Source organism: Palaemon carinicauda, chromosome 17, assembly GCF_036898095.1.
Source record: "Palaemon carinicauda isolate YSFRI2023 chromosome 17, ASM3689809v2, whole genome shotgun sequence".
Taxonomy (NCBI): Eukaryota; Metazoa; Arthropoda; class Malacostraca; order Decapoda; family Palaemonidae; genus Palaemon; species Palaemon carinicauda.
In genome coordinates this window covers 68,405,533-68,418,848 of record NC_090741.1, presented here as the reverse complement: position 1 = coordinate 68,418,848, position 13,316 = coordinate 68,405,533, and the positions used below count along the sequence as shown (strand labels likewise).

The 13,316-nt window shown below is 46.9% G+C and overlaps 1 protein-coding gene across 1 annotated transcript; it reads right to left on the bottom strand.

Moving 5' to 3' along the window:
* Positions 1-205: 205 nt before the first annotated feature.
* LOC137656412 (uncharacterized) lies at positions 206-1,108 on the bottom strand. Its single transcript, XM_068390589.1, has one exon. The coding sequence runs from the start codon at positions 1,106-1,108 to the stop codon at positions 206-208; it is 903 nt and encodes a 300-aa protein (XP_068246690.1).
* Between the last annotated feature and the right edge of the window lie 12,208 nt (positions 1,109-13,316).

Below are 13,316 nucleotides of genomic sequence, written 5' to 3'. Positions count from 1 at the left end.
GGGTATTATTGTGACCCACCAAAGACCCTAGGCTTGAAGTGAAGTCACACTAATCCTTAAAATGTTGTCTTAAAGGCCCCATTTCCCTAACGTCTGGTTTGTTGTTAGGCATAAGATGCCTCAGGGATAATGGTAACTTAGTAACTGGTGGAACAGTTTCGGACTCTGGTAAGAACAGACCCGATGGAGTGGTGACTGGTTCCTGTTAATCCGGTAACTGCATAGGAGTTGTAGCTGTCGTCCCTGGGGTTGGGAGCTGTGGAGTCGATGGCTCTGTATATGAGACTTCAACTGGAGTTGGTGCAGCTTCTGGCTCAGGTGGACCTTTTGCAACTGCAGTCAGGGTAGGTGTGGTGCTCGCGGGCTGGTTGAAGCTGTTTGTGGGAGTTGTGCCTAGTACAGGATCAATCCTATCTCGAGGAGGCTGGGATGGTTGGAATCTCCTAAGATGTTGGCGATTTCTGAGTGTCACTCTATCAGATCCATTGACCAGAATAGCATACTGATGGAACTGGCAGACCTCGATAACCACTCCAGTGCGGTCCCAGAGTGTAGGGTGGTTGCTGACCAGGTTCTGTAAGTATATATGATCCCCGACTTTCAATGGTGGCAGTTGTGTGGTACGTAAGGACCACTTCTCACATTCTCGTGAGTGGTGCTTTGCTAAGGCCACTTCCCTGTTCTTCATTGTCTCTTGCCATGTGTTGTGAGGGCAATATCTACCCAAGGGGATGGGAATGGGTTCTCTGATAGGTCTGCTAAATAGGACCCTTGCTGGCGAGGTCTTCGTTTCCGTGTTTATCGAGTTCCAGTAAATAAGCATCGCTCTTTGGAATCTGTCAATGTTGAGGGATCCAGCTGGTCCTGTGTTGTCAGTGAGCATCCTCTTGACGGTTTTCACTGCAACCTCGGCTCTGCAATTAGCTTGGGGATTGGCAAAAGAGGTGAGACGGTGTACACTCCAAGATGACTGGAATTCTTGAGTCTTGCCAGATGTCAATTGGGGTCCTCCATCTGAAATTAGCTCTTCTGGGATTCCAAATGTGACAAATGATTCACATAAGTGCTTTATCAGACAATCTGCTCCTGAATGAGATCTGAATACCATGGGCCAATTGGAGTATCTGTTCACCAGGACCAGGTATTCAGTGTTGTTGTGAAGGAAGTAATCACAACAAACCTTGTGGGATGGGTAATCTGATGTCACTTGATGGTTGCATTGCATTTGATTTGGCAATCCTATGCCACTGGGCACATTCTTCCCTTACTTTGCTAAGGCCACTTCCCTGTTCTTCATTGTTTCTTACCTTGAGTTGTGAGGGCAATATCTTTCTAAGGAGATGGGAATGGGGTCTCTGATAGGTCTGCCAAATAGGACCCTCTCTGGCGAGATCTTAGTTTCCGGGTCTACCGAGTTCCGGTAAATAAGCATCGCTCTCTGGAATCTGTCAATGTTTTAGGAACCAGGAACTGCATTGTCAAACCCACCGGCCACCACTACCGCTAGTTGTAATTCCAGCTAACACCAGAAATTCAGTGCAGCTTTTAATGAAATATGATGGTCAAGATGATTGGAATTGGGGCATAAGTGACTCGTCAGTCATAGAAAGAAGACACTCTTCCTTGTATAATTCTTTATTTATTCAAAAGGATGACTGATGAGTCACCTGGAACACAGGAGATACAAACATAAGTAATAGAATAAATTGAGGTACAGTAATGACTTCTATCTAGTGAGAACCAGCAACCTTTTTCAGCATCTACGGTTTAGTCCTGGATACTTAACCTTCCGGGGTGAAGTTCTTCTGGAACAATTCGTTCTGTCGGAGACCCTTCATTGAAGCATGGGCTTCCCGTGTGTCTCTTTTCGGAGACTACTTTCTTCTAGACAATATAAAGTGTAGATCATCTTTTGACCTCTTTCTTGGGTTTGCACTTTTTTGGTAGCCCTCCCAAGTAGAGTTCAAGAAGCTGCTCTAGAGAGTCTTTTCGGAGAGTACTCGCATCTAGAAGACATATTCTCGTCACCTCTCTCTTAGGCTTACGCTACTTTGGTAGCCCTCCCACGTTGAGTTGAAGGAGTTTAACGCAGATTCCTTCTGGGAACCCAACCCAGGAAACTCCATTGACGACTGGGATGATACACGAGGGCTAACCTTAGCACTTGAGAGAGAGAGAGAGAGAGAGAGAGAGAGAGAGAGAGAGAGAGAGAGAGAGAGAGAGAGAGAGAGAGAGAGAATATACTACCTTTCATAATAAATGTGTCTACTACTAAGCTCCTTTTTAGAGGAGAGATTTGTTTTATTCAATCACTGCTTTGTCATTACAGAATACTGTACTACCTTTCATAATAAATGTGTCAAGAGAGAGAGATTTTTACTTTTACTGCTTTGTCATTACTGATTACTACCTTTCATAATAAATGTCCTCTGCCAAATTTTTTACAATCAGTCGTCTGGCATGGTTGGATTTCTTTAATTAGAAATACTTTACTGTATACAGTGCACAGTACCTGAAATTATGTGTATGTTTAAGAATATAATGGTTGAAAAAATGTAAGTTGTTCCGTAACCGAAATACAAACCACCCTATTTACATTGGGTTTACCTTTTAGCGTAGCTGAAATGGTGAGCCATTAGAATTTAACGAGGGTGTAATACCCCCCGCGCTAGTTAGCGGGGGGTAGGGGAGTGGTAGCTAGCTATCCTTCCCCCCCTCACACACCGGAGAATGCTCCACTTTCACTTTTGGCTCGGACATGGACAGACGTCTCTGTCTTTGTCCTCGCTTGACAGCCATTGTTTGTTTTGTCTTTACTTAATCACTTGCTTTTCTTTTACTCAATATATATGTAAAAATTTTCTCATGTTTATGTATATATTTGAGTATAGAAATCAGTAAGTTTCCTTTTCAGAGTTTGTGCTTGTGTGTGTAGTGTATGATATCTCCGTGGAGCCCTCGGCAGTTTAGGCCACCATGGTGTAATTTTGTGGGTCGCGATCGAGTTTGACTTCGGTCTTTCTCTCTCTCTCTTGAGGTCGATCACCCTTTTACTACATTACTACGCCTTTTGTAGCTTCCTTCCCGTGTGGGGGGGGGGGGGGTTGCTACGCCGTACGTTTTGTCTCGATGAGTTTATGAATCTTATTGTATTTGTTGATTTTTCAGCTTTGTAGAACTATTCCTTTCGGGGTTTTCGTTCTTTCTTTAGTGTTAATTCTTTTTTAATTTACATAATTACATAGTTACATAATTATAATTATAATTCTGTGTTGGTTACAGCTCTCCTTCCGTGAGTGTAAGTGGTTGTGAGGGCACGTGCCTGTTGTGTAATTCTTGTGTTCCTTTCCCTCGGGATTCCTCTTCGGAGCCTTCCCAGGGGAATGAATGTGTACTAATGATTTTTGTTTTATTTTTTTACAGTTACCGATCTAGTTCGTTTCTGTAATATGGCAACGGTGTGAGCTGTCTTGTTGAGGCCTGGGGATTCGGCTGTTGCTGCCTCCCCTATGGATTTTCGTCAGGGGCGTGTCTCCTTCTTCTGGAAGTACTCCCGTGACGATTGACAGCTTTCCAGTTCATTTTTAGAACACTCAGGAGGCTCGCCTCTTTGGGTGGGTAACTTTCCTTCCGAGGGAAGTTTTCCTGTCCAGGCTTGAGTTTTCCCCTTTTGGGGGGTTCTTCTCTTGCCTTTTTTTCGTGCTACTATGGTCTTGGTACTGAGCGGTCGCACCTGCAGTTTCGCTCAAGGGGCTGGGCAACTGCAGGAGCCCCTCTTCGGAGGATTGCTCCTTTTAGGTCACTGGCTGACCAGTCTCTTCTACGAAGTGTTTCTCTTTCGTTCGCGAGAGAGTACACTCATAGAGACTCCTCTTCGGAGGATTCTTCTGCTGTTGTTGCTGTTGGCCTCCTTTGCCGTAAGGCTCACCGTCCGCCTCGTCGTAAGGATCTCCCATCTCCCTATAAGGGTGCTAAGAGGCGCCTTTTTGAATCTCCGTATTCAGCCTACAACTCCTTCTTCTTGATCTTCTGCCCCTGGTGCAGATGGACAGCAGTCTGACCTCGTCTTCCGACAGGCAACGGTCTTCCCGACGGGCAACGGTCTTCCCGACGGACAACGGTCTTCCGACGGACATCAGTCTCCCGGCGGACAGACAACGGTCTTCCGACGGACATCAGTCTCCCGACGGACAATGTTCCCTTCGGGGCAAAGGGTTGCCTCCCACGGGGGTTCTTCCCTTACGTGTCAGGGTTCCCCTGCGCACCCTTCTGCTTTGTTCTCTCCTGCTTAGTGTTAGCACAGGCGCGCTCCTGCTCAGTGTTAGCGCACAGGCGCTCTTTTGCTCATCAGCGCTCTCCTGTTCGTCAGCGCTCTCCTGTTCGTCAGCGCTCTCCTGTTCGTCAGCGCTCTCATGATGATCATCTCTGCTGTTCCTGTTGGTTCCTGTTACCCGCCCTGTGCGCCCACGTTCGCCCTCGCGATCTAGAACTTCGGTTCAGGTCTTGGACAAGGACTCTTCTTCTACGCACAGACTTCCACGCGTTGCCTTCTGCTCGCCAGCGACCATAGGCTCGTCAGCGATCTCCTACGCGTCAATGATCGCCATCGATCTGCCACGCGTGTCGGTTTCCAGACCCTCTGCTTCCCCTGACGGAACTCCCGGGAGAGCTTCTCCCACGGCACAGGCTACTCAAACAACCACACTGCAACATCTTTCACGAGCCGGGGCGTCGCTTCGGCTTCATGCCTGGAGACACTACGCCTCCTCCTCAAGAAGAGATAACCCGCTACAGTCGCGGGACGTAGGTCGCGTCATCTGCGATAGTCATCCGCAGGGGTCTTCCAGGCGAAGTGGAGAGTCTTCGGTGGTGGGTGTCGTGGGAGATATACCTCTTCCCTTGAGGCCTCTTCTCCAGCAGTAACGAACTTATTGCCTTTCGGCGGGGGGAAACTCCTCTCCGCTCTCGGCAATGAAGCCTGTCGCTCAGCTTTTTCCTGATCTTCAGGCTTAGAGGAATAACTTTTTCCTTCCCGCTGGACCCTTCTTCGCTCCTGCGAAGCTGCGAACGTCCCTGCCCTAGTCGGAGTGAGACCTTTAACATGGAGCATGGCTCGGACTTTTTAGTCCCTTAAGAGATCTTCTCAAGACCCTTTACGTCAGGCCTCTGATCGTATTCCGTCTTGGGTCTCCTGCTCACTCTGGCCGCGGCCAGTGTGTAAGCAATCTTCTTGGTCTCGTACAACTCCGCCCTTTCTAAGGAATGGGGGAAGGCAACATTCAGGTTCGCTCCCGAGTTGTTGGCTAGACTCAGAATCTTGGGGTCCCGGCCCTTCGGTCCAATTCCTTCAAGATTTCGAGTCACCATTCTGTATCTGATGTCCCAAAACCTTCTCCTTCTTGCCAGTAAAGGAATCGAGAGGTTAGCTTTGGGAACAGCTACAGTTTGTCCTCATGTGCAGCCGGGTTGGGAGCACAAGGAGGACACGGGGGAGAGTCGCCAGTATACCTCTTCAGCTCGGACTCTAGGACATTCATCTCGACCTGAATCCAGACCGTCCCCCGTCATGTCGCCCTACAACACGATGTCGGATACATCGCAACGTCCCTCGCCTTCGAGTAATACTACTGTGACGCAGGTGCTACAAGCTGGAGTCTGGAAGCATCTAATAACCTTCGCAGCCCGCTTCCTGCAGGGCGTGACCCACAGGAGTTTCGATACGTGTCTATCGCTCTGTGGTGGCTACACAACAGCTGGTCTAACCTCAGGCTCCTTTTTGGACAGGTAGCAGAAGGTTGAGGGCATTGTTATCAGATTTTAGTCTACATGAACGAAAGAAGTACAGTATGTCTGGCCCTTACTACTTTCTTCATTAGCCCCTCTACTGGGAAGCAGTATCCTGGTCTCTGCATAGGTGACCTCAAACCTCTGCAGGTAAACCATGCTTCCTTGTGTTCCGAGTATTGAGTCAATACTATCGCGTCCCCAATACCCTGACGAAGTGGTATTGGGAACGTCCTAGGAACTCCAGGTCAACTGCCTAGGACGTGTCACACTTCTTCATTCACACACAAGCTAATGTAGGCCACACGGTTCCTTGCGGAGCATGGAACTTGTGAGGTGCAGGGACTCCTTTTCTCGAGTGCGACTCACTCGGATTCTGAGTCCCCGGGGTAAAGCCCAAGCCAGTATGGCTGGGGACTTTCCACCCTACCTAAGGGGTAAGTCACCCAATGTAAATAGCGTGGTTCGTATTTCGGTTACGGAACAAATGACAAATTCGAAGATAATTTGTATTTTTCCTAACCATACAAACATTAGCTATTTACATACATTTGCCCGCCAGCCCTGTCCCCCAAGACAAGTCCTACCTCTAAGTGAAAGTGGAGCATTCTCCGGTGTGTGAGGGGGGGAGGGATAGCTAGCTACCACTCCCCTACCCCCCGCGCTAACTAGCGCGGGGGTATTACACCCTCGTTAAATTCTAATGGCTCGCCATTTCAGCTACGCCAAAAGGTAAACCCAATGTAAATAGCTAAGGTTTGTATGGTTAGGAAAAATACAAATTATCTTCGAATGTCATATTTACTTGTGGACAGAAATAGTACTAGTTAAAGCTTTACTGTTTACATCGAGTGATTTGGAATACTGTACTATATTCCTATAGCATGTTTCAAATTTGTTTCAGCCATGGTGAGCCACATGTGGTATAAATCAATTAATGACTTCCACATATCGGCATCCGAGCATGCTGTTGCTGGAGCTGTTGGCAGAATGATTACAAGGGGGCTTGTTCAACTTTTGTGTGTCTTGAAGATAGGATTCCGAGTACATTAGTGCAAACACAGGTACAGTACTGTATAATAATCTTTGTCATACTGTTTGAAATATGGAGCACATGCATGTATATGTTAAGATCTTTGGATTCCTTTGCAAAGCAGTGTTTTCCTTTAATTTTTTTCTTAAACAATTTAGATGAATTAGTACTGTACTTATGTCATTTTATCTCTTGGTGAGGAAACCAAGCTATTTTCTCTTTATAACCCCTTCCCCCTTCCTCAACATATCTTGCTAATGATTGCTTTCCCAGAATTTAAATAACCACCTAATTACTGTGCAAGAAGATGAGAACTGCAGGATTACATTATTTTTGAGTAAGTGGAGAGTGTGGTGTTGTAAACAATTACCATTATTTCTTAGATTTATTAACTTTTATTTATGATTGAATTAAAAAAAAAAAAAATTATTACTTTTTTCATGTTTATTTTTTACATTTTTTATCTCTATTTTTTTTTAATTTAATAAATTTGTCGCTTCACAATAATCATTCTAAGGTTATATCTCTTAAATAAGCAATCACTAAAAAAAGGTCTCAAACAAAAATCGCTCTAATTAAAAGCACTCTGGAGAATGGCTGAGGACTTTGGCACCTGTTTTATTGGATAATCTTCTATTTTGGAGAAGATATTGTGGTTTTCACTTTTTATTCCTCCAAATTCTATTTTCTGTTTGTATTTTAAGAGAAGGAGGTGCAAAGAAAAGTGCCCCCTTTTTTTTATGTTTGCTACCCCACAAAATTTGGGGAATTGCCTTGGAAGGTAGGTTGATAGATAAAGATTCTAAGATCTTGAATACCAAGGTATCTGGGTTCTGGCACTCTGGGGCAAGTGCTTGTGGCTACTTATTACAGTGATTCTTCTGAACTTTGACCCCTACGAATGTGATTGCGGATCATGGCTTTCTGAAAATTAATTAATGAAAGTGCGTCTTTTTGTCCTTTTCCTCCTCCCATTCATCTTAAAACTATTTCTCTTTCAACCAAACGTTTATTACAAAAGCCTCTCGCAATAGGTCCCATTGGGCTTCAAACACCCTTCTTCCTTCCTTAAAGACAGACGACAATACCTGCCTGGTGACTGATACCTCTTGAAGATGGTCAGCCAGAGTGAAGGATTGGGGTTTCAGCTAACAATGTTATATAATTTTTTTTTTTTTTTTTTTTTTTTTAGACAGAACTCGCCAGTTGGACTCCAACTGTTATTCATAAGGCTGTAGCACTGCAGGGAGAGGGGTCTGCACAGTCTACTGACCATATGTGCTTATAGTCTATGGCAGGGGTGTGCAACGTTTTTTCACAAAGGGCCACTAGTCACAACTCTGTTCGTATGGAGGGCCACATAACCTTACTATATTATGTGAGATTATACTGATAAAGATAGATAATTAGCTTATTATTGATTTTGTTTATATTGGGATCACAAAAATAAGAATTATCAAAAAAAGAAATTTTTTTCCTTACTATAAAAGGGATTTTGACGAAGGAAAAATCTATTTCTGGGGAGAGACCTGTGGCGCCCGGTGAAAAGTCCTTCTTGTATATTTTTTTTCTGATAAAACCTTCCAATTATACCAGAGAAAGATAAAAGCATGGAATGCTGAGGTTACAACCCTCGCGCGAGCACCTTTTGGGTGTCATGTATAAAGCAAAGGCGCGTGAAATCCACTATTCACAGGTTGTCTTCCATTTAGTTAATTCCTTCGTCAAAGGGATGGGCCGATACAAAGGCCCTAGACACACCCCCATCGCCGCACCACCCACGCCACGACGCGAACGCCATCTGAACAACATCCTTCTGTATTGGCCATGATAGCTTGGAAAGGAAAGGGTGGGATCGTGTAAAATAAGGGGAAGGGTTTCACCGGGCGCCACAGGTCTCTCACCAGAAATAGATTTTTCCTTAGTCAAAATCCCTTTTCTGGGTCGACCTGTGGCGCCCGGTGAAAATGTACCAGAGAATGCCTTCCAAGCCCAACAATAATTACTAATTTAATAAGGGGAGAGAAACAACACCATGTAAAGAAAATCATATATAATTAAGGTAAGTAGGCATAAAACATAAACTAGCCACAGGGCATAGTGAGAGTAAGGATAAACAAACATAACAGGGAAACCTCTGAGTATCAGAGGAAAACATGCAACAAAACTGACATGGCTAAGAATATCCCAACCTTATAACAACGGAAAACAATAATAGTTACAATAATATTAACCTAATATGTAATACACTTAGGGCTAACGAACCACCAAGGAAGCGGCGTCGTGGTGCGAGTGGCGGGTAGGAGGGAGAAGAGAAGAGATGGATAAAAGGAAGAACAAAAGATCAATGGGGAGAGATAAGGCTCCCAGCTGCAACCGTTGGGTATTTAAGAGCCTGTAAGTTTTTTAGATAGTGGCGTTTGAAGACCATAGGAGATTTCCAACCCGTGTACTTCTTAAGGTTATCAAAGTCCATATTCTGGAAATAGTTGATGGAGGTAGCTATCGATCGGATTTCATGAGCATGGGGAAATGATCCTGGATTGGCTTGTTTAATGAAGTATAGGATCTGTTGCCTAATGCCACGTATGGAAATGGTACCTCCTTGTTCTCTGATAAACAAGGGGCCAGACGATTGGGTAGCAGTCCTGGCTAAAAAGGCCCTGAGAGTGGTGACCGGACATAGAGAAGTATCTTGGAGAAGAGGAATAATCTTCCAAGGGGACCACCTATTTTGGGGGTCCTCGTTCTTAGCTAGGAACGCCCTGTCTGGTGAAAGAAGTACCTCACCTGAAGGGAGGAAATCCATGTTCTCTGAGTTTCGTGAGAGAGCTGCTAGTTCTGAGATTCTGGAACCCGAGGCCAAAGCTGTTAGAAATAAAGTCTTCCTAAGAAGAGTGATATAAGAGCAGGATTCGTTGTCCGTGTCGGAGGCCAGTTTGAGGACATCATTTAGAGACCAAGAGACCTTTTGAGGACGAACCGAAGGTCGAAGCCTAGCACATGCTTTTGGAATAGATGAGAAATAAGACTCCACCAGGTTAATGTTAAACCCAACCAGGAAGACTTTCCTCAGAGCTGACTTAATGGTGGTTATAGTGCTAGCTGCTAGGCCTTTGTCAAATATGGACCTAAAGAAGGAGATGGCTAAATTAGGAGTCATAACCGAATGGTCTGAAGTCCTTAAGAAATCCGCTAGTTTCTTAACCGCCGAATCATATTGGCGAATCGTTGAGTCCCTTTTGTCTGATTCTATAAAGAGGACATTATCTGGGTCGATGTTTGCGTCCCTACGTGCCGCAAACTTCATGAAATCCACAAAGTTAGGGTTTTGGCTATCCTTGAGGAATCTGACACAGTCCGAGTTTGGACCACCTGGGTCAGTTTGGGGAATGGGATCCGGAAGGGACGGAGTTTCAACTCGAGGAGGAGAGGAAACCAACTGCTCTTTGGCCAGTGAGGTGCCACTAAAGCTACTGCCCCGTTGAAGGAGCGGAGTTTGTGCAAGACTTTCAGTAGAAGATTCACTGGAGGGAATAAGAAGATCTTCTGCCAATGGTTCCAATCCAGGGTTAATGCGTCCATGGCATAAGCCTGAGGGTCCAGGTTCGGTGTCACATAAAATGGGAGTTTGTGATTGAGTCGGGTCGCGAATAGATCTACCTGGAGACCTGGAATCAGCCTGAGTATCCACCGGAAGGAGTGCATGTCCAGGGACCACTCCGATTCCAGTGGGCTCGTCCTGGATAATGCGTCTGCTATCACATTCTGGACTCCTGCTAGGTGAGTTGCTGACAGGAACCAGTCTTTGTCGGCTGCCAAGGTGAAGATAGTGACCAGGATCTGATTCAGGTTGGGTGATTTGGACTCCCCCCTGTTGAGGCAGTGGACTATGGCCGTGCTGTCTGAGACTACTCTGATGTGGGTCGACCTCGGAGGGGAGATTCTCTTCAGGGTCAAGAACACCGCCATGGCTTCGAGAACATTGATATGGAACTGTCTCATGGCGGGTGACCAAGAACCCTGAAACATCTGATGTTGGGAGTAACCCCCCCCAACCACTCAGAGACGCGTCGGTATGAATTGTCACTTGTGGAGAGGGGAACTGTAGAGGAACCGACTTGGAGAGGTTCCTCCGATCGGACCATGGTTGTAGTCTCATTTTCAAGACAGAGGGGATCTTCGAGGTCTTGTCTCTTAAAGGTATTGTCGCCCTCTTTCTCCAAACTCGATTGATGTCTTTGAGTTTGGCTTTTAATAGGAGATCGGTCAGTGAGGCAAACTGGAGTAGGCCGAGGATTCGTTCTAAAGCTCTTCTGGACACCTGTTTGTGTTTGAGAAAGTTCCTGACCTTGGAAGCTATCTCCCTCACCTTCTTGGGAGGAAGAGAGAGCTTGTGCTTTGAGAGGTCCCAACGGATGCCTAACCATTCGAAGAGGCTTGATGGTTGTAGGCGGGACTTCCGGAGGTTGACTTGGAAGCCCAGTTTGGCGAGAAAATGGAGTACCTTCGACGTAGCTCTGTTGCATTCCTGGTGCGACTGGGCCCAAATGAGCCAATCATCCAGATAGGCGACGATTTGTATCCCTTGGTGTCTGAGTTGCTCGAGCACCGTCTCCCCCAGTTTCGTGAATACCCTGGGGGCAATGCTGAGACCGAAGGGCATGACTCTGAATGCGAAGGCTCTCTTGCCGAGACGGAAGCCTAGAGGTAAGGAGAGAAGTTTCGAGCTACTGGGACATGATAATAGGCGTCGGTAAGATCGATAGAGGTGGTGACGGCCCCACGGGGAAGTAAGGTCCATACCTGAGAGATAGTCAGCATACGGAACTTGTCGCAAAGGATGTAAGAGTTGAGCTTCGACAAGTCCAGAACTACCCTCAACGCCGACGAGTCTTTCTTCGGGACTGTAAACAGGCGGCCTTGGAATTTCAGGGATCGAACCCGCTTGATTGCTCTCTTCTTGAGTAACTCCGCCGTGTACTCTTCCAGGATGGGAGTGGGTCTCTGGAAGAAGGTCACCAGTGGAGGAGGGGATCCCTGTGACCATTTCCAACCCAAGCCCCTTGATATTATGCTGTGAGCCCATGGACTGAAGGTCCAATGATCCCGGAAGTGATAAAGTCTCCCTCCTACCGGCATCACATCATTGGGAGGGAGTGAACTTAGGGCCCCTCCCTCCACGGGAACCCCTTGCTCTAGGGCCGCCGCGTTGGCGGAACTGTCCTCTACCTCTGAAACTCCCTCTTTGGTATCCACGAAAGGAACCGGAGGATTCGTAGGCAGGGTTGTATGCAGGTGAGGGCATCCAAGAGGGGTTGGGCTGTGTACCAGGGGAAGCAGCGAGGTAGACTACCTGCTGAGGAGGCGCCTGTGGTCGAGAAGTCGAGGCCGCGGAAGGCTGTGGGGACGAGGTACCCCGGGCCGCCTTGTAAGGACTAAACCTCTGCTTCTTCTTGAAGAACGTGTGTCTCTGGGGTTCGAACCTCTTTTTGGCTGAGAGACCCCACCTTACCTGCAAATTCTGGTTTGCCCTCGCTGCGTCCTGAAGAACCTTATCCACCTCGGTCTGAGGGAAGAGGGTCTTACCCCAGCAGGAGGACGCTATCAGTCTGTTCGGCTCATGCCTGATGGTGGCCACCGACAGAACGAACTTCCTGCAACTAACCCGAGCTGACCAGAAGTCATGGAGATCTATTTGGTAGGATAGCACCTGGTTCTTTGTGGCGACTCTGAACAGCGTTTCCTCTGGGTAAAGAGATGCTAGGGACTCCATGGAGGTGATGGATTGGAGGGACCTAGCAAGTCTAGTACGTGTCTCGAACTCAGTTTTGAGAAGACTCTCTATTAATCTGGGAAGCTTCTCAGAGAAAAGAGTAGAGGCACAGTCCGGGTCTAGTTTCCCCACCGTGATGGTAGAAGCCGCAGCATCCCAGGCTGCCGAGGAACCCGGAATAAGCAAAGAGGTGGGGTTCGTCTCCTTGAGAGCCGGCATGAAAGAGCCTTCCTTGATGGCCTGTATAGTCAGCTCTGTGACTTTGTCTATGAGCGGCAAAGAGATGGAGGCCGCTGTCGTAAAAATAGTGTAGGAACCTTTGTGTGGGGTGAGTTTGGAGTTAATACCCACTCTGATAGTGTTCTGGCCCAGATAGCCTGGGCCTGCTCTTTTGGAAATATGACCGTTTCCTTCGGTACCTTGTCCATACGGACCAATGCATGTTCCTTTAACCGTACAAAACCATTGAACGGGAATGCTAGGCCCGGGGGATAGAACTCCAGGTCCTCTAGAGGGCGGGTGCCCATGCCCTCCAGAGTTAGGGAACCATTTACGAATGGAGCATGCAAAGCAAACCGCCAAGGATTGTTTTTATCGAAGGGCGGCAGCTTCGATGCGTCTGGGGCAGAAGGGGGAGGAAACTGAGTTCCGGCGCGGATCAGAGTAGCCATCATATCCTTAATCTCTGTTATTGCACCAGAGTGATGTTGAACTTGATCCCTG

Excerpts from the sequence above, each read along its gene's own strand:
- LOC137656412 (XM_068390589.1), bottom strand. The coding sequence starts at position 1,108 with ATGGTATTCAGATCTCATTCAGGAGCAGATTGTCTGATAAAGCACTTA.